The sequence below is a fragment of the Eptesicus fuscus genome, chromosome 11 (assembly GCF_027574615.1).
Source record: "Eptesicus fuscus isolate TK198812 chromosome 11, DD_ASM_mEF_20220401, whole genome shotgun sequence".
NCBI classification, from domain to species: domain Eukaryota; kingdom Metazoa; phylum Chordata; class Mammalia; order Chiroptera; family Vespertilionidae; genus Eptesicus; species Eptesicus fuscus.
Window position 1 is genome coordinate 77,691,323 of NC_072483.1, and position 19,470 is coordinate 77,710,792.

The window sequence follows — 19,470 nt, forward strand, 5'->3', positions numbered from 1 at the left end:
TACAGGAGAGATGATTCTCTCAAGGCTACCATGGGAGACAGTCACTTGCCTTCCCAATATCCTCTTCTTCCTCATTAACACTAGTGCTTGTTTAGATTTTGTTCAAGTAGCAATAGGTCCACCTAAATACTTGCTTCCTCAGCCTCTCTTGCAGAACGATGGCCACGGGAGATCGTACTGGCCAATGAATACACATTTAACCCCTGAGGAGAGCATCTCTTCCCAAAGAGATAGTTGGAGCCTTACTAGGAGGAAGTATCTTGCTTGTTCTCCTTTCCTCACATGCCTTGACTTTAGACTAGCACCTTGAGATGCAGAAGCCCTCTTGTGCCTGGAGAGAATAAAGCCAACACACAGAACAGGTTGCATGTACAGTAGAGCACCAAACTAAGATCTGCAACTGCCTTCTACGGGTTTCTTATTATTGCGTGAGAAAAACCATCCCTTAGCTACTATTAGTTCAGTTTTTGTACTTGTAACTGAATGCTTTATAGACTAATATATGACTTTATCTTAAGTTGTTATTTTTATTAAACAAGAAGAGAAAATGTGGTAGATATTGAGCAGGAAGATGCTATGTATATTTCTAACCAACTTCTTCAGAAAATAACAATAGTATTTGCAGAATAATATTAACTTTACTTCTGGATAACTGAAAGAGAATCAATGTATATGATCAACCATTGTTCAGGGAGACAAGTTACCTGATCAAGGCAAGTGTTGTGAAAAGGTGAAACAAGTAAAAATTGGCATCAGTGTATTTTATCCCATGGTCATACCATTGTTCCAATGAACCATAGTGTTTTTATTCTATCTTGCATTGTGTTGTTCTCAAGGAATGATTGGCAGTTCTATAGATTCCATCCAAGACAAAGAACATTTTTTGAAGATTGGAGCCTTAATTAGTTTTAGCTTCCATTTGGGACTAATTATTTACCCAGTGAGTCTAGTCAATGTCACATTGCTTGAAACAATTTTTTTGTAAGGGAAATTTGACAACTTGTACCAAAAGTCTTAAAAATGTATGATTTTATAATGTCATTTGTGGAAATTTATTTTAAAGAACTAATCTGAGATAAACAAGTTAAATGACCAAAAAGAGGGGATTCGTCAAATAAGTACTATTTAATTTATTCTTTGGCATATTGTATTCTCACTAGAAATAATGTAGAATGTTATTTGATTACCAATAACTACTCACCATTTACTATTAAAATTAGCAGCCTATGCAATATTATATGTAATATTACCCCATTTTTGAAAAAAAAAAAAAGAACAAGAAAAGAGATCAGTAGCGTCTATGCCAAAATGTTAAGAATGTTTTCTCTCTGAACATTTGGGTTATGAGTGTTTGTTTGTTTTTTGTATTTTTTTACCTTTTCAATTTCTGCCATTTAATTTATATGACTCAGAAAAAATATGTTTAAAGATACACTGGCTATTAATGAAGTAATTCTAACATTGAAAATATTTTAAGGGTAACTCATTTTTATTGACTACCTTTTCATCAACAAAAGGTTTGACAACAAATTCTGTTTGTTTGTTTTAATACAGAAATCCTAAATGGTGGAGTCTATGTAGACCAGAACAAATTTCTTTGTTACGCAAACACAATTCATTGGCAAGATATTGTTCGGAATCCATGGCCTTCCAACTTGACTCTGGTGTCAACAAATGGTAGCTCAGGATGTGAGTAGCATTACCCTTTTTAATGTCTGAAAATGTTCTTCTGCTTCTTGTGAAAATGAACAGATTTTGTTTATCATGCCATTGATAATATTTTGAATTTTGATTGCATCTATTGAACTGTGCTGTTTTATACAACAGTTCTGTTTTATACATCTTTTACTTGTACTGTACTCTATTTTTTTGGAATGATACTTCCCCTTTACAAATTACTGTTTCCTTAACATGAAGTTTTTCAATAAATCAAAATTATGTTACCATATTTTCAACTTATAAATATGTGCCCCATTGTCCATAAACTTAAGGCTGATGTCTAACGACTGCTTCATCACTGAGATTAAGGTAGTAGAACAACAATGTGCTTTTTTATTTATTATAAATTTAAAAAATTAAAAACTATTGAACATTTTAAAATTCCTAAGCCTTCATTTGCCCCTAAAACCCTCATGACAATCCCAAACACAATAAGTAGAGTGTAAAAATATATGCTTTATATATAAGAAATACATGTCATATTCTGGTTTTAGTCTGCAAACAAACAACCCAATTTACCAATCTTAAAAATGAATTATTTCTACCAGAGAGGATTTATCAAATCCAAAGTGTTCAATATAATTAAATTATAAGCAAGTAATATTCAGTCATTGAAACCTTTGAAAATTTTTCTGTCAAGAATCGGTGTCATTTTCATAAAGGAGGCTATCTTGTCCCCATATTTATTACTGATGTTTGTATGAGAATAGAATCTTTATTCAGTGTTAACCTGGGTTTTATATTTCTCATCTATTATATATTTCCCACCTGAAATCATAACTATCGTCACACAGTTCAACAATTATTTGAAATTGTACTGATTGTGTTATGATGCTTTATAGGAAATCAAACTCCAAGGGACAAGTATTAAGTTTCATTACAGTTCTAAGAATTTAATGGGGGAAATATGAATATATTTGATTCAAACTGACAGCTGTGTTTCAATAAATGGCTGGAACTTTTTTTTAAAGTAGAGTAACATAATTTTCTTCTCGCTTTTGAGCAGAAATTTGTATGTAATTTCATCTTTACAGTGTTCAAGTTGCCTACCTCATAAAATTATATGAGAATAAAAGATTGAATCTGTTCACACTAACAAGGCAAATGATGTGTTTCAGAAATGGCTTCCATTTTCAGTCTGCTCAGACTATGGTACATTATGTATAGAAAATGCATAATGGCTTGATAAGAGGAATGGCCCACTGACTGTCTGTCAGCTTGTTAGAGGGACTAGCCTGTAATGCACGAACAAGATCAGACAAGAATAAAGCCCAGGGCAGAAGGCAAAAGGAAGTGTGTCCACCAGCCATATAGAATATGGAAGAAAAAAGGTCTGAGGGGCTTGCTGCACACTCACAGATGGTATCGCTTTGTGCTGTTCTTTTCTGAGTGAATTTGGATGGTTGTGCCTATAATTAGGCAACTAGAGCTGCATTCCTTTTTGCCTGCAAGTAATTGCAAGCACAAAAATTATAAATGCAAAATAGAGTCATAATGAATGGTACTTTGAAAATTAACCACCAATTGCTTATCAAAGTTTTATTCTTTATATACTAGTTCTATTTGCTGACTCATTATATATAGTGCATTTCACCATAATTGATGATAATGAATTGGTTGGTCTTTGAATATTGATCACCTATGTTCTTATCCTTAGTTTCTTCCTTGACTTTCTTCCCATGTGTGATCACAGATACTCCCGTGGTTTTAAATGCAACTTTTACACTGCTGACTCCCAGAGCCACACACCACCAACCACTCAGTCACCTAAGTTTAAAACAGGATAGTCATCATTGACTTCACCTTTTCTTTGGTCTTGGCATTTATTTAATCATTAAATCATGGTAAATTTGCTTATTTCTTTATTTTGCATAGTTCTTACTTCCATTACTCTAGCTCAAGACTTCATCTGTTGCCAGAGTTACTGAAAAAAAAATTCTCTGAATTCTTAATATTTTTGAGACCATGGACCCTGTGGCAGTATAGTGAAACCCATAGTCCCCTTGTCATAATATTTTTTAAATAAATAAAAAAGCACAAAAATAAAGATGTTATATTTTAAATTCATAAAAATTAATACATTTATGAAATCTACTACAAAGGATTGCAATAAAAATTATATTAAATACATGTATCATCATACTAAAAAGTAAATATATGATATAGTAAATGCTTCTTTAGTTGTACATTAAATAAAAAATTCTCATAGCATAATTAATATGTAGTGGAGTTTTGAAGTGGTGATAGGCATAAATACTATTTTTAAAGGACAGTTTCTTTAACAAATAGTGTTGAGAAAACTAGATAGCCACAAGTTCAATGTTAGACTTTTATCTTACATTATATATAAAGATAATTCAAAATGGATTAAAGACCTAAATATAAGACCCCAAACTATAAGACTTCCAGAAGAAAACATGGATGAAAAGCTCATGACATTGGATTTGCCAATGATTATGATAGATGACATTAAAAGTCTAGGCAACAAAATCAAAAATAGAAAAATGGGTCTACATGCAACTTAAAACTATGTTCATCAAGGGATACAATCAAAGAGTAAAAATACAACTTACAAAATGGGAGGGAGATATTTATAAATCATATATCTGATAAGGAGTTAATATCCTACAACTCAAAAATAACAACAAAATAACCTGATGCAAGAACTGGCAAAAGATCACAATAGACATTTCTCCAAAGATGATATACAAATAGCAATAAGCATACAAAAAGATAGTCAACATCACTAGTTATTAGAGAAATGCAATGAACACCATGAAATATTACTTCACACCTATTAGAATGACTGCTATCAAAATACTAGGAAAATATTAAGTTTTGGTGAAGATGTGGAGAAATTTACACACCTGTGCAGTTTTGATGAAATTGCTAAATAGTGCGATTGCTATGGAAAATGGTATGGTGGTTCTTCAAAATTTTAAAATAGAACTACCATATCATCCACCAATCCCATTTCTTATTATATATCCAAAAAATTTGAAAGCGGGGCCTCAAAGAGATATTTACACATCTATATGCATAGTAGCTTTATTCACAACTAGAGGCCCATTGCACGAATTCATACACCAGTGGGGTCCCTCAGCCTGGCCTGCGGGATCTGACCTAAACCAGCTCTCTGACATCCCTTGAGGAGTCCTGGATTGTGAGAGGGCACAAGCCAGGCTGAGATTCACCACTAATTATGAATTGCTTTCTAAAACCCAAACCAGCTAATGATAGACATGAAGTATATTGGAATTGGCAAATACATAAAAGAGCATTAAGTTCACAAATATAATTCTAGGAGTAATTTATTTGTTTAAACCAGATGGTCTGTCTGAATTAAATCAATTAGGAAAACTTGAAACTACATTTTTCTTTTAATGACTCATATATCTTAATAATTGCTCACTCTTTACTAATATTGCATATTGTATCCCACATAGATAACTTTCTTGAACTAGAAAATAATAGAGTAGAATTAAAACTGATATTATTTCCAAAATAGTTACTTCTTCAACATTGAAATATTTACATAAAATAGAAGCACTCTTCTAAGTTTGAACTTTTGTAGAAGAGTTAAAAAAAAAAGGAGCAGGAAAATTTGCCCACAAAGCATTTCAATACAGCTTCAATTTATGTGTATTATACACTGATTAGCCAGATTATTATGATCTCTGAATGCATAATAATCTGGCCACTCGGTGTATATCCTGTATAATAAAAGGCTAATATGCAAATTGTACTTTTGACCAGCAGACAGGCCGGCCAACTGCCCATGTCCCCTCCCCCTGGCCAGGCTGGCCAGACCCCACTCTCTAATACACAGACACACACACACACACACACACACTAGAGGACTGGTGCACAAAATTCGTGCATGGGGGTGTGTGTCCCTCAGCCCAGCCTGCACCCTCTCTAATCTGGGATCCCTCTCACAATCCAGGACTGCTGGCTCCCAACTGCTTGCCTGCCTGCCTTCCTGATTCCCCCTAACCGATTCTGCCTGACAGCCTGATCACCCCCTAACCACTCCCCTGACAGCCTGATTGATATCTAACTGCTCCCCTGACAGCCTGATTGCCCCTAATTGCCCTCCCCTGAAGGCCTAGTCACCCCTAACTGCTCTCATCTGCAGGCCTGGTGCCCCCCACTGCCCTTACCTGCAGGCCTGGTCATCCCTAACTCCCCTCCCCTGCAGGCTTGATCGCCCCCAACTGCCCTCCCCTTGCAGGCCTGGTCCCTCCCAACTGCCCTCCCCTTCTGGCCTGATCACTCACAACTGCCCTCTCCTGCTGGCCTGATCCCTCCCAACTGCCCTCCCCTGCTGGCCATCTTGTGTCCACATGGGGGCAGCCATCTTGTGTGTTGGAGTGATGGTCAATTTGAATATTACTCTTTTATTAGATAGGTTAGAGGCCTGGTGCACGGGTGGGCGCCAGCTGGTTTGTCCTGAAGGGTATCCTGGATCAGGGTAGGGGTTCCCTTGGGGCATGGGGCAGCCTAGGCAAGGGGCCTGTGGTGGTTTGCAGGCCAGCCACGCCCCCCCCCCCCCCCGGTGACCCAAGTGGAGGCCCAGGTATCTGGGATTTATTTATCTTTTATAATTGAAACTTTGTAGCCTGGAGCGGAGGCCCAGGCAGGCCAGGAACTTGGCTTCCTTCAGTTGCCAGGGAAACCCAAGCCTTCTGCTCACTCCGTGGCCACAACTAATTTTGTTGGGATTTATTTTCTTCTATAATTGAAACTTTGTAGCCTTGAGCAGAGGCCTTGGCCATCCAGGATGTGCAGGAAGCTTGGCTTCCTCCATTGCTGGGGAAACCTAAGCCTCCTGCTTGCTCCGTGGCCGCAGCCATTTTTGTTGGGATTTATTTATCTTCTATAATTGAAACTTTGTAGCCTTGAGTTGAGTCCAGGGCCCGCCAGAGTGTGCAGGGAAGCTTGGCTTCCTCCATTGCTGGGGAAACGCAAGCCTCTTGCTCGCTCCATGGCCACAGCCATCTTGGTTGGGTTAAATTGCATACTCGCTCCTGATTGGCTGGTGGGTGTGGCTTGTGGGTGTAGGAGAGGTACAGTCAATTTGCATATTACTCTTTTATTAGATAGGCTATACTGAGTGGCCAGATTATCATGCGTTCAGAGATCATAATAATCTGGCCAATCAGTGTACATGCAGATATCCAGTCCCAAATAAATGCAAACATAGTCAAATCATGCATACTCTTCTCAAAAGATTTTTACATGAGAGTTTAAATTAAATCAATAGAAAAAAAATCTATATGAGAAGAATAAATGAATTCTTATCAATTCAAAGAATAGCTCTTAGAACAGACCTATTAAATTGAAGTAGATTCTTTATGAACATCAATAATAAAACAAATGAACTAAAGATCACATAGGGCCTGGCCAACGTGACCTCCTGTGAACCAGGAGGTCACGGTTCAATTTCCAGTCAGGGCACATGCTCAGGTTTTGGGCTCAATCCCCAGTGTGGGGCTGCAAGAGTCATCCAATCAATGATTCTCTCTTATCATTGATGTTTCTATCTCTGTCTTTCTCTCCCTTCCTCTCTGAAATCAATAAAAAATATATATATTTTAAAAAAAGATCATGTGGGAATTCAGTTATAATTATTCTAAACAAAATATTAGCAAATAAAACTAATAGAATCTAGGATGTATTTCAAGTGTAGCTCTGCTGTCTTTTTTATTTTAAATTCTCACCTGAGGGAGGGGGGGAGAGAGAGAGAGAGAGAGAGAGAGAGAGAGAGGAGATTAACTTGGATGTGAGAGAGACACAACTATTGATTGCTTCCCACAGTAATCACCACCAACAGGAGCCAGGGGTTGAACCTGCAGCGGAGGTACATGCCCTTGACCAGCAATGGAACCTACGACCCTTTGGTCCACAGGCTGACACTCTAACCAGAGTCAAATGGGCCACAGCTCTGCTATCGTTTTAATGTTCGTAATGAGAGAGTAAGAACTCGACCTGACTGATATATGAGAGTCTGTGAGACGGAATCATAAGAAGAGGATTTCCATAAAATTCAGGCGAGGATATCCCTCTGCTCATTTCCAAACTTTGGAGCACCAACGCCTTTATTGTTCCTGGGCTCTTTACTTCTTCTCCCGGTAAAGGCTCTTTTCATCTTCTGTTTCTGAATTAGTGGAATCAATTTGTTTCCTAAGGAAATGCCCCTTGCAGGCATGGCATATATTGTGACCTCCTTAGAGAAGTTTTAATAGTGCTTTTCCCAAAGCACGGTTTCTTCAGTCTCAAATGATACCTCGTGTCAGCGGTGTGCTGGTATAATAGCACTCTTCAAAACGAGGGGGAAACACCCTAATTTGTAGAGCTTTCTTATTTCCATGGTTTAACCATTCCTATCATTGTCCCTTTTTAGAAACTAATGTGGATTTTGGAAGATATGCCTGGTTTGCTTGCCATTATATAGTATTTCCACCATACAGATTCAAGAGATGTAAATATGCTCAGTTGTACAGATAATATAGTAAAATAATAGTAAGTGAATCAGAAAATGAAATGATGAATTTTAAGTATATATTTGCTTTCTTTAAATAAAATTTAATTAGTTATTATATAATTTAATATTTTATAACAGCTGTACTTAACAACCAGCTCTCAAAATTTAGAATATCTGATGGTAGTCTGTGTACTCTACTGTCATGGGGAGGTAATGCAGGGCTAAGCCCTGTCCAGTGTTTATCATTTACCTCTGTAATGATGCAAATACAAAATTAAGCCTACCCATCATGCATGATATGAACAGACCGTGGACCTTAGTCTCCTGTGGAGCAAATGTTGAATAAGACACAACACACACACACACACACACACACACACACACACACACACACACGGGCAAACAACTTAGGAAAAAATAGCCTCTTTAGGAACAGGGAAGTTTAACTAAAAATTTACAGCCATAAAATATCTGACTCTACAGTCATATTCTGTTAACATTTTTCATTTGAAATATTAAACAGTATACTGAGCTTCTGCATTCATGTGACTTCTTGCACACACGATTTCTGCAAGAATAATGGCTAGACATTACTTCTATTTGAATAAAAATCTTACAGAAATGTTCCCTCTCAGAGTAAACTGAGTTTCTACCCCAAATATATAAACTCCTCTGTACCCCACATGCATGCTGCTCTAGCTCTTAAATTTTTCTACCTTCAAATAAATCACCATGACCATGGCCTGTTAGAAGGAAAATTATTTTTATGTAAAGTGACAGCAGAGGTGTTGTGTATTATGGTCTAACATTATGAAAGGACAAGGTTATTTATGTCCAGAGATAAGTAGATTGATGGTTTCCAAACTTAGACATGCATTAGAATCTACTCCTCAAGTTTCTCCCTGAGTAATTTTGGCTTAAGGATGGGAATCTACTTATCACCAAGTTTTCCAATTGATTCTAATGACAGGTATAAGTAGCATTGACCTGGTGTAGGATTTCTATGCTCTTAAGATGATTAGCAAAGCTTATTATGATGAATATATTTCAGACCTGCTCCTGACTCAAAACGGCATAGAAAATATGGGCTTGCTGCAAATGAGCCAAATACCAAATACATGAATCCCCTCTTAGAGAGGATTGTTATATGAAACTTCTGTTACTGTTGTTATATGAAACTTCTGTTACTACTTTCAGCATAGCAATAGCAGTGCTTTAAGTGCCTGTGACCTTCTGGGCCTGGTGTATCACATGCATTTAAAGAACCCCACTTCCAAATCTTATAGAAGTTCTGTAAGATAGGTATTCAGAATCCCTTTTGTGGTTGCTGAGAGCCTTGACAACTTTCAATTTTTAGTAATAAGGACTTGCTATCTTCCAGTGAATGGTTGAAAGATGAAAAGTTCATGAAATTGAAGATCTCTGAGATTCAAATTATCCAGTGGGGGGCAGCCTTCAGATTTTATTTTCTCCTGGATATTTTTACTTAAAAGTAAATTTTAGCCTTTCACTATTGATTGAAAAAGAATATCATTACTTAACTAAAAGTCACTGTTATTATGAAAAAGGCTTTTACATTGTTCAGACAGGATGAATAAAGGTGAAGCAATCAGAATTATCAAGGTTTTGTTTTTTAACTAGTAACTGCTAACATTTCTTGATATAGTGAGTTTTTTAAATTGGAGTTTTTTGGAATTGAATGACATTTATCTTATTGGAAGGAAAAAGTATTAAGAGCTACACACTCTGTTTAAATTTTATGACAACCAAGAAAAATCTAATCAAAGTAATTTAATAAAGGATAAATCATTCCAAAGTTTATGGAGTGATGGATGAATAAGCAAAATGTGGTATTTACATACAATGGGATATTATTTTGCCTTAAAAAAGCAAATTCTGTCATATGCTACAACATGAGTGAACCTTGAGGACATTATGCCAAGTGAAGTAAGCCAGTTATAAAAATGACTAGAGGCCCGGTGCACAAAATTCATGCACGCGGGGGGGGGGGTGTTTCCCTCAGCCCAGCCTGCACCCTCTTCAATCTGGGACCCCTCAAGGGATGTCCGACTGCCCGTTTAGGCCCGATCCTAGGATAGGGCCTAAACGGGCAGTCAGACATCCCTCTCACAATTCAGGACTGCTGACTCACAACTGCTCGCCTGCCTGCCTTCCTGATTGCCCCTGACCGCTTCTGTCTGCCAGCATAACCCCCTGCCAGCCTGATTGATGCCTAACTGCTCCCCTGACAGCCTGATTGCCCCTAACTGCCCTCCCCTATAGGCCTGGTCACCCCTAACTGCCCTTCCCTGAAGACCTGGTCACCCTTAACTGCCCTCCCCTGCAGGCCTGGTCACCCCTAACTGTCCTCCCCTGCAGGCCTGGTCCCCCACAATTGCTCTCCCCTGCAGGCCTGGGTCCCTCCCAACTGCCCTTTCCCTGCAGGCCCAGTCGCCTTCAACTTCCCTCCCTGCCGGCCTGGTCACCCCTAACTGCCCTCCCTTGCAGGCATGCTCCCTCCCAAATGCCCTCCCCTGATGGCCTGATTGCCCACAACTGCCCTCCCTTGCAGGCCTGGTCCCTCCCAACTGCCCTCCCCTGCTGGCCATCTTGTGGCAGCCATCTTGTGTCCACATGGGGGCAGCCATCTTGTGTGTTGGAGTAATGGTCAATTTGCATATTACTCTTTTATTAGATAGGGTGAATACTGTCTGATTTCACTTACATACAATATTTAGACTAGTCCAAATTATAAAGACAGAAAATATTCTGTTGCTTGTGAGGGACTGGGGCAGGGAATGATGGGAATGATTCAGTGTATTATTTCATTTATGTAAGGTGAAAAGACTCATGGCCATATATGTTGCACAAAAATGTGAATGCATTTAATGCCACTGAAATGGTTGAGATGGTGAATTTTATGTGTATTTATTCACAATAATTTTTAAAAAAAATATAAATCAAGGATTATTAGTAGGACACATCTGGTAATCTGGTACATTTTAATTCCTTTTTTTATAATTGAAAAATGTACCCCTATATAATGTTTTAAAACATCCTGCAATATGAGAATTTTCAAATAATTCTAAGCCTGAAGGAATTAGGTATAGGGGTTGAAATGCTACATTGATAAAAAACTGACTTAAATTTTTAGAAAGATACTCATCAGAACAACAAAAAATTATATTGATCAGTAACAAATGCCTTAAACAAAGAGTTTCACAAAGATTTTCATAGTTGATTTTTAAAAACATAAAACCCTAATTGTGTAGTTGGCATTTAAAGCAACTGTAAAACTGAATGAAAATTACACTGAATCCATTCAGCATACCCAGCTTCTATTTCTCTCTGATCTGTTTACTCTGTAATGGGTTCAGAGTGATTATGTCTGTGCCTGGATCCTGTTTTGCAACCATCACTCAGTCATTTCATTACTGCTCATATATCTATTCCCATTCACTAATGAAAGTGGTTTCATGGAACTCAGTTGCACAATTCAGTAGAATTTAAAGAGCTTACTATTTTCCTTTTCTTCTCTAATTTCTCATCACTTAGAGAAAGTTTTGAAGTAAAAGGAAGATGTTTACAAGTAACTGAAAATTGTTCATTTAAGTTCCTCTTTTCATAACATTTACCAAGATGAAGTTATACATGTGCTGTCCGTCTTCTATTGGTATCCTCTCACTAAGCCACTTTTATTTGAAAGTTTGGAGCAGAAGTAGAGGAGAGATTGCTAGTTACACTGGAGGGTTGGGACAGGAGGGGCTGGCATCTCTCCAGGGAGCTGGAGAAAAATGAATAAGGAGATCAAGCTGCTAACCCACTTAACAATCTTTCAAGCCTAGATTGTTGCAAGCAGCCCTATGCAACTTTTATTTAATTCTTTGCTGCCTGGCAAGAACAAATTATGTTCTATTTAGAGGTGATTCTTTTGGCAATTGTAGGTGCTCTTTCTAAGCAGGGAAGAAAAAAATGGGATGGAAATTATGCAGTGACATTTCTTTTAAAGTTCTCCTTTAAGAATAAGTAAGAGAAATATATAAAAGGAGGGAGGGAGCCTGATTTAAAAATGTGCAAAGGCAAAGTCATCTCAAAATTAGGTGTCTTGATCAGCCACTTTTGTTCTCCTACTTCCTCACGCTTTATTAAACAAAGATTTTGATCTGGGTAGTTTCTTTAAAAAATATTTTCTATAGAATCAATTCAAACTCTGTACTCAAGAAGTAGAATACAAAATTAAACTAGTTAACTGTATGCCACAGTTGCTACTTTGTTAATAGTTAGCTATTGCTAATTACCATATGCCAGTGTGTTTTTCAAAGTAAAACAATTTGCTTTATAGGAAAACTACAATGATAAAACTATAAAAGTTTTTAAAAGCAATGGAATGTTGGGTAACCATCACGTCTTCATTTCTAAATTGCATTATGTTTTATAATTTCATATATCAAATATTTTAATGAAAATATTTGCTGTGTATTTATAGTGGAATAAGTAAGTGTCCGGGGCTTCTTGTATAGTTGACAGATACCTGCCTGGTTTGAGTTTGTAGAGAAACGTAAATAAATATTGTACAGTTTCATAAGACTCCCTATGAAGTCATACATGATTTCTGTTAATCCATACTGTGGGCACAGGCATTTTATCTGAGGGGGAAAAACCCAAAATATTGTTTCATCAATAGTAAATTCATTTAGAGTAAGCATGTAATACATGGTACTTTAAAAATATTTAAATGGATAATCATAAAGAAAGAAAAATTACATCATTGTTCTTCTCTCCTCTTCTTTTCCTCCCTACTAACACCTTTTACCTAGCCCTGTTCTAGGGCATCCCATCTCCCCCACCGAATCTTCATCCTTTTGGCACAATTATTCTTCTACCACTTGGCCTTAAAGAGTAGCCTAAAGACTGAGCTCAAGCTCTAGGCTTCTATAAGAATTTCAATCTTGACTCCAGGAATTTCTAACTTAATTATTTAGCCCCTTTATTCTTCATTTTCTCACACTGAACTGAATTGGGATAATGAATGAAAAGTCTTAAAACAGTGTCTTCCACATTAAGTGTACATAAATATTAGGTGTCATTTCTAGTGGTTGTAGTTGGAGATCTGCTCCTCCTATAGAGACACCTGGTATCTTACAACCTATGCTAAAGCTGGATTGTAATCAACCTTCTCTTAGCGTCCCATCATAATATTTTGTGTTGTTAATTCTTGCCCGATAATATTTTTAAATATATTTTTATTGATTTCAGAGAGAAAGGGAGGGGGATAGAAACATCAATGAGAGAAAAATCATCCATTGGCTGCCTCCTGCATGCTTCCCACTATGAATCTAGCCTGAAACCCAAGCATGTGCACTGAAGGGTAATGGAACTGTGACCTTCCTGGTTTATAGGTCAACACTCAACCACTGAGAGATCAACCAAAGGACTTGTGTGCATGCATATAAGCACAACCAATGGACACAAGACACTGAGGGGGTGGGATGAGGGCATGTGACAGGGGATAGGGGAAGCTGGGGAAGGTCTATGGGGGAAAAAAAGGAGATATATGTACTCCTATATGTAATACTTTAAAAAATAAAATAAAATTAAAACAAACAAACAAACAAACAAAAAATACTGAGCCAGGCTGGCAGGGCTGGAGGATATTTTTTCCACCGATTTTTAGAAGGGAGTGAGGGAAAGGGAGAGAGAAACATCTATGTGAGAGAGAAACATCAATTGGTTGCCTCCCTGCCAGAGATTGAACCTACAACCCAGGTATGTACCCTTGACTGGGAATCGAACCTGCGGCACTTCAGTGCACAGGTGGATGTTCTAACCACTAAGTCACAGTGACCAGGGCCATTCCATCATAATTTAAACCTAATGCACCTATAATTTTGTGGGAATGGGAAGTTGGGTGGGGAAGAGCATTTTTAAAGCTCTTGACATGCACATATGGAACCCTCCACTGTGCCCTTTGAAGTCATCTTCTAAACGTTGTATATTCATCACATACAAATCAAAGATCTTGGCAAGTGACCTAAAATCATATTTTTAACTCCATGCCAGTCATTCCTTAGGTGACTTTGAATGTGTATGGATCATTGATCTCATGCAACATTCTTGCCTAATGTTTTTTTTGAACTCCTAAAATCATTGAACTTGCTCAGTATTTATACTTATCCTATGATAACCAAGCCAATTGTGATATAGTTAAAGTTTGTCTCTCTAGTGATGTTAATAATCTGTTTTCTGTGCTCTGCCCTCCTTTGTCCCACATGACTTTCTATATTCTTATATATATTAATGTAAATTAGATACTTGCTTATGTATTGATTAAGAGTATGGAGTAAGGAACCAATATTTCTGGACTCCAATTTCCACACTACCTCAGATCTATCACTTACTGTGAGAGCTTGGACATATTATTAAACTTCCCTGGCCTCAGTTTTCTCATCTGTAGTATTATTTTTCTCCTAAGGTTGTCACAGGAAATAAATCACCTAGAACAATGCATGCTGTGTGATAAAATAACATTACATATAAGCTATGGCTAAATATTTAATGTGCTAGTTGATAGGGACTTTGATTCTATCTGGAGGATTTGCATTTCAGATGGTTACAATACCAATATTATTTTTTCAGAAATCAGTTCCCTAAGGCAGAATGATAGGTAATAGGGTTGATATTTAGGCCTAAATCATATTGTGATGGAATACAACCAGTGTATATGCAGTGGTTTGCAAGTAATTTATATATATACTAGTGGCTCGGTGCACAAAATTCGTGCACATTAAAAAGGAATTAATTAGAGGAAACATTTTAATATCGCTATTTGCCCTTTCTTTATAATAGAAGTGTCAGAGATGAAAGAAAATTAGTAAAATGTATATGAAATTCTTCCTCCTGTCAGAGTCTGGGGTGCGCTGTGGGAACCAAAGTCAAGTCCCCACCCACCAGGGCGCACCTCGAAATCGCGTGAGACCCAGACCCGGCCAGCCCCGGCCTGCCCCCAGGGGGCACAGATTCAGGTCCCCTGGCCTGGTGCTGGGTTGGGGGTGCAGCCTCAGGTCCCCGTCAAGCATCGCCAGGCAGGGAGTGCGGCCTGAGGTCCCCTATTAAGCCCTGCTGGGTGGGCGGGGGATGCAGCCTCATGTCCCCACCTCGGCCTGGCACCATGCAGCCTCAGGTCCCTGCTGATCGCTTGTTATGGGAACCCTGCCTCCCCTGTGGGTGAAGCCATCTAGTGTTACAGGAACCCAGCCTCCACTGTGTGCACCGCCATCTTGTGACAGTGTTATGGCGTGAGGGTCAATTTGCATATTACCTCTTTATTATATAGGATTTTTTGTAAATAACTCAGTTTCCACATCTGTCTACTAGTACATCAACAAGAAACTCCATTGAAATGCCTGTTGATGGAATCCTATTTTTAAAATAAATTATAAATCCATTATTCTTGAATTTTCATTTTTGTGTATGAACTTCAAAGGCAAATTAATGAAAACATTTTACACCAAGACATTTTAGGCTCATTACTACCTGTAGTGCCTTTTGGGTCACATTCTTATAACCTCCATCAATTTTAAAATCACATTTCATTCCTTAGGCTTACGGTGGCTTTTAGAAATGTGCCTGTTTGCTAATGTGGTAGTTTTTATTTTAAGTGTGAGGACTCAGAGGGGTGAATACATATCTACCCATATAGTTAAGTCCCTTTGACAGCTGAAGGAATTGTAGGAACACAAGTTGAGACTTCTGGCTGCTATACCTCAGAGGAGTTTGTTTAATATAGTGCCATGCAGCTACATGATCTTTTCCAATTTGTTTCCCATTTTTCTTTGTTATCTGTCTCAGTGATGTCTCTTCTTCCTAACTGACTGCTACAGGCTAGCAATCTATAACAAAAAAAGCATTCTCAATCTCAGATAAAATTTAAAAAAAGAGGTTGCAAGAATAATGGTTCCAGCTATAATTATAAAGTCCCAAACTACAGACATGATAAGACCCTTCATTATTTACTCATGGTGGAAGAAGCTGGGTTAGCACTCTAGCGTGAAGATATTGGCCTCTTACTAAAGGAAATGTTGAGTTCGTCAATCTGTGAAGCCTGCTGTGCTTTGAGTACTGCTAGAATCTTTCCTTAAGGAGCTTGTCATAATTTCACCCATTTCCGTTTTCCCATGACAATACCCACTTCTTATTAATTCCTAGAGGAGATAGATCTATTCTTAGAGCTGTCAAGTAGAAGACAGATGAAAACAGAGACTGCTCATGGAGACTATGCCACACCCAGATGATGGGAACTTCTTTATGGTGAAAGAGTCCAGGACGTTGCTTCTCAAGTAGTATCTACTCTGACAGGATAAAAAGGACAAATATGGGAATGTTCACGGTTTTCCTTTCCCTCCTGCTCAAACATTCTGTGTCTGCAAGCCTGATCTTTCCAGCCCACTAGACCAAAATGTTTCTCACTCCTCCACACACCACACCACACACCACCCACACACACACACACACACACACACACACACACACACACACAGTCTTCCTAGAGTATCACGTTGCACACTCAGGATACATAATAAAACATGAACAGAGAATTATTTGACCATAAAGCTGTATGGAATAAAGTATTTAAGGAGGATGGCTAAGTTGACCAATGACATAATGATTCAGTGGGGGAGATTGGAAGAGTGAAAGCTTTGTGAATGGAGAAGACACAAAAAGAGAGAGCTCTTGAGGGTGGGGTTGTGGGGAATGAAAGTATCAGAAAGTGAGAGTCATGTGAGAAAAATGAGAAAAGACTTAGAACTGTGGCCCATGCTTTGGATCCAATGAATGGTCTTTGAGAGGAGTTAAGTTTTCAGGGGTTTTTTTTGTGTGTGTTTTTTTGTTTGTTTGTTTTTGTTTTTGTTTTTAGTCAAGTTCTTTTGGTTGAATTTTGGCTGTTGAACCATGCTTCCCGAGTATGACACCACTCACAAACTGAACATGTCGGTGGTTGCAGTTCCTCAGGGATCCATTTGCACCTCTAATTAGCAAGCTCACAGATGAGGATCATGGAGCAGGAGAGATCCCAGCATCAATGACATCTAATCCTCTGCAGTTATCCAAAGATTAGTTCCACTCTTGGGTTCTTCTCTCTGTTTCTGACACATACTTTGAAATATTATCTGCACCCGTTTCCTCCTCCCATGTCCACTAGCCTGAAATATACAAGAGTGTGGTATCCTAGGAGCAGAGTGAGATGTCACTGTGCTTGGATTGTTAGTAACATTTCTGCTGAGGCTATGGCGTCTCAAACTTTGCCAAGGCATGCAGAGACCTCTGAAACCCACTTGTCCCTGTCTGCCAAGCCTGTCAAAGTGCCTACGGTGTCACACACACCCCTTTCCTATAGCCTGACTGTGGTACCTACTGAAAATGTCAACTCTATTTGCATAAACACTTCTGTCTCAGATTACTTGATTTGTCTGCCACATCACTTTCTCTGACTCTTTGTCTCTCTTTGTTGTTCTCTAGTATTTTTATATACAATGTTATTAGGGAGGGAGAAGGGAATTAACAGTAATTGAGGCTTATTACATGCCAGGCACTTTACTACACATGCTGTTTCACTTAGTTACTTCTGACACATATAAGAAGCATTATCATGTATATTTTAATAATGAGGAAAGTCAGCTCTAAGGTAAAGTTCCTTGCCTAAGCTCCCACCAACTAAAATAGTGGAAACTGAATACAGATTAAAATGATTTCAGAGGTTGTATTTTCTGCGTTTTACCAGCACTTTAATGAATACTTAGACCAATAAGTGGCAATATTATAAATTGCTTACATACTCAATAGTATTTTCAAATATTTCATTTTCCCTAAACTAGGGCTGTAATTTCCTACAATAATTAAAAATGCCAATTTACTAAAATGTGTTTCTATTGAATTGACATTTATTTTAGCCCCATTACTGCTGAACCTTAATAAGCAAGTAATAGAATCAAAATAAATGCCACTTAGAAACAAACAAAAAAGTACAAAAAATGTTGACAAGCAAATATGATATGTAAAAAAGAGCTACTATGATACAATGGAACAAGTCTCTAGTTCCACTTTAAGGATGTTCCTGTTTTCTTACCTATAAAATGAGACAAATAATAGTATTTATGCTATGATTTATTATGTAAATTAAATGAGATACTATGTGTAAGACACTTGGTCTACTAGTTAGAATGTAGAAAGCACTCAATAAACTATAGATGATGTAGTGAGACCAATGATGTTGATGATTTCTAGAGTGGATGATGGAGCATTGTGTGAACTTCCATGTATGAGACAAACACTGAAATACAAAATAAAAAACAGAATCAGCCATTACCAGAGTAAGCATTGAAATTCTGATTCATCCCCTGCAAAACAGACTCTGTGTACTTGTGTGTGTGCGTGTGGAGATGCACATGAAATACTGATTTAAAATCACAGTTGCAGAAACTTACATTGATCCTATTAAATTTCATAGGATTACTTTTGGCTCATTACTTCATCTACCAATTGCTTTCTAATTCTGAATAGTTATTCAAGTATGAGCAATTGCTACCCCTTCTAGATCTGTGTCTTTTGCAAATTTTGTACCCGTATTTCAATGTTTTTGATCCAACTTAGTAATTCAAAGGCCAAATATGATAGATAGGGATGGGGGCCTTTGGCACATTGCTAGAACCAGAGCATCAGACTAGGCCAGAACTGACATCAGTTCTTCTATCAATGTTCTGATACACGTGCCTGTCACCTAGCAATCCACACGCCTGTTCCAGATCCCACTATTGTTTAACAGAAGGGTATAAAAAGGACATGATGAACTTATTTCTGCTATCCAAATCATTTCTCCAAGAGCTACAAATCTTCAGAAAAATAGGATGTAAAATTAGTGATATTTATTTAATGTGTATTTCCATTTAAAAATATGTATTTATTTCCTACATGTACTAGCAAAATATTCCATAACACGAATTGGTTAAATGAAATATTCTAAGTCTGTATGATGGAAGGTAAATCCTCCAAAAAAAAATAAAAACTCACCACAAACTCATATTTATTTAAAATGGACCAAGGAGACATTCAAGCCCAGTTGAAATGTACACCCCTTCTTCAAATCCTTCCTGTCCATTTTATCCAGACAGATAGAAAATATAATTATTATCAAAATTATTTGCCATTTTTTTCTGTCTATTTGCTGCATCTTAAAGGCTCCTGGAAGACAGAGAACTAACTTGTCACCT

General features: G+C 37.7%; 1 protein-coding gene across 1 annotated transcript in view; it reads left to right on the forward strand.

The window, feature by feature from the left end:
- The window catches only part of ERBB4 (erb-b2 receptor tyrosine kinase 4), a 931,393-nt gene that overhangs the window by 629,368 nt on the left and 282,555 nt on the right, over positions 1 to 19,470 (forward strand). Inside the window, exon 4 of the mRNA XM_008145201.3 lies at positions 1,555 to 1,689. Within this exon, the coding sequence (XP_008143423.2) occupies positions 1,555 to 1,689 (135 nt within the window). The remainder of the gene's footprint in view (positions 1 to 1,554; positions 1,690 to 19,470) is intronic.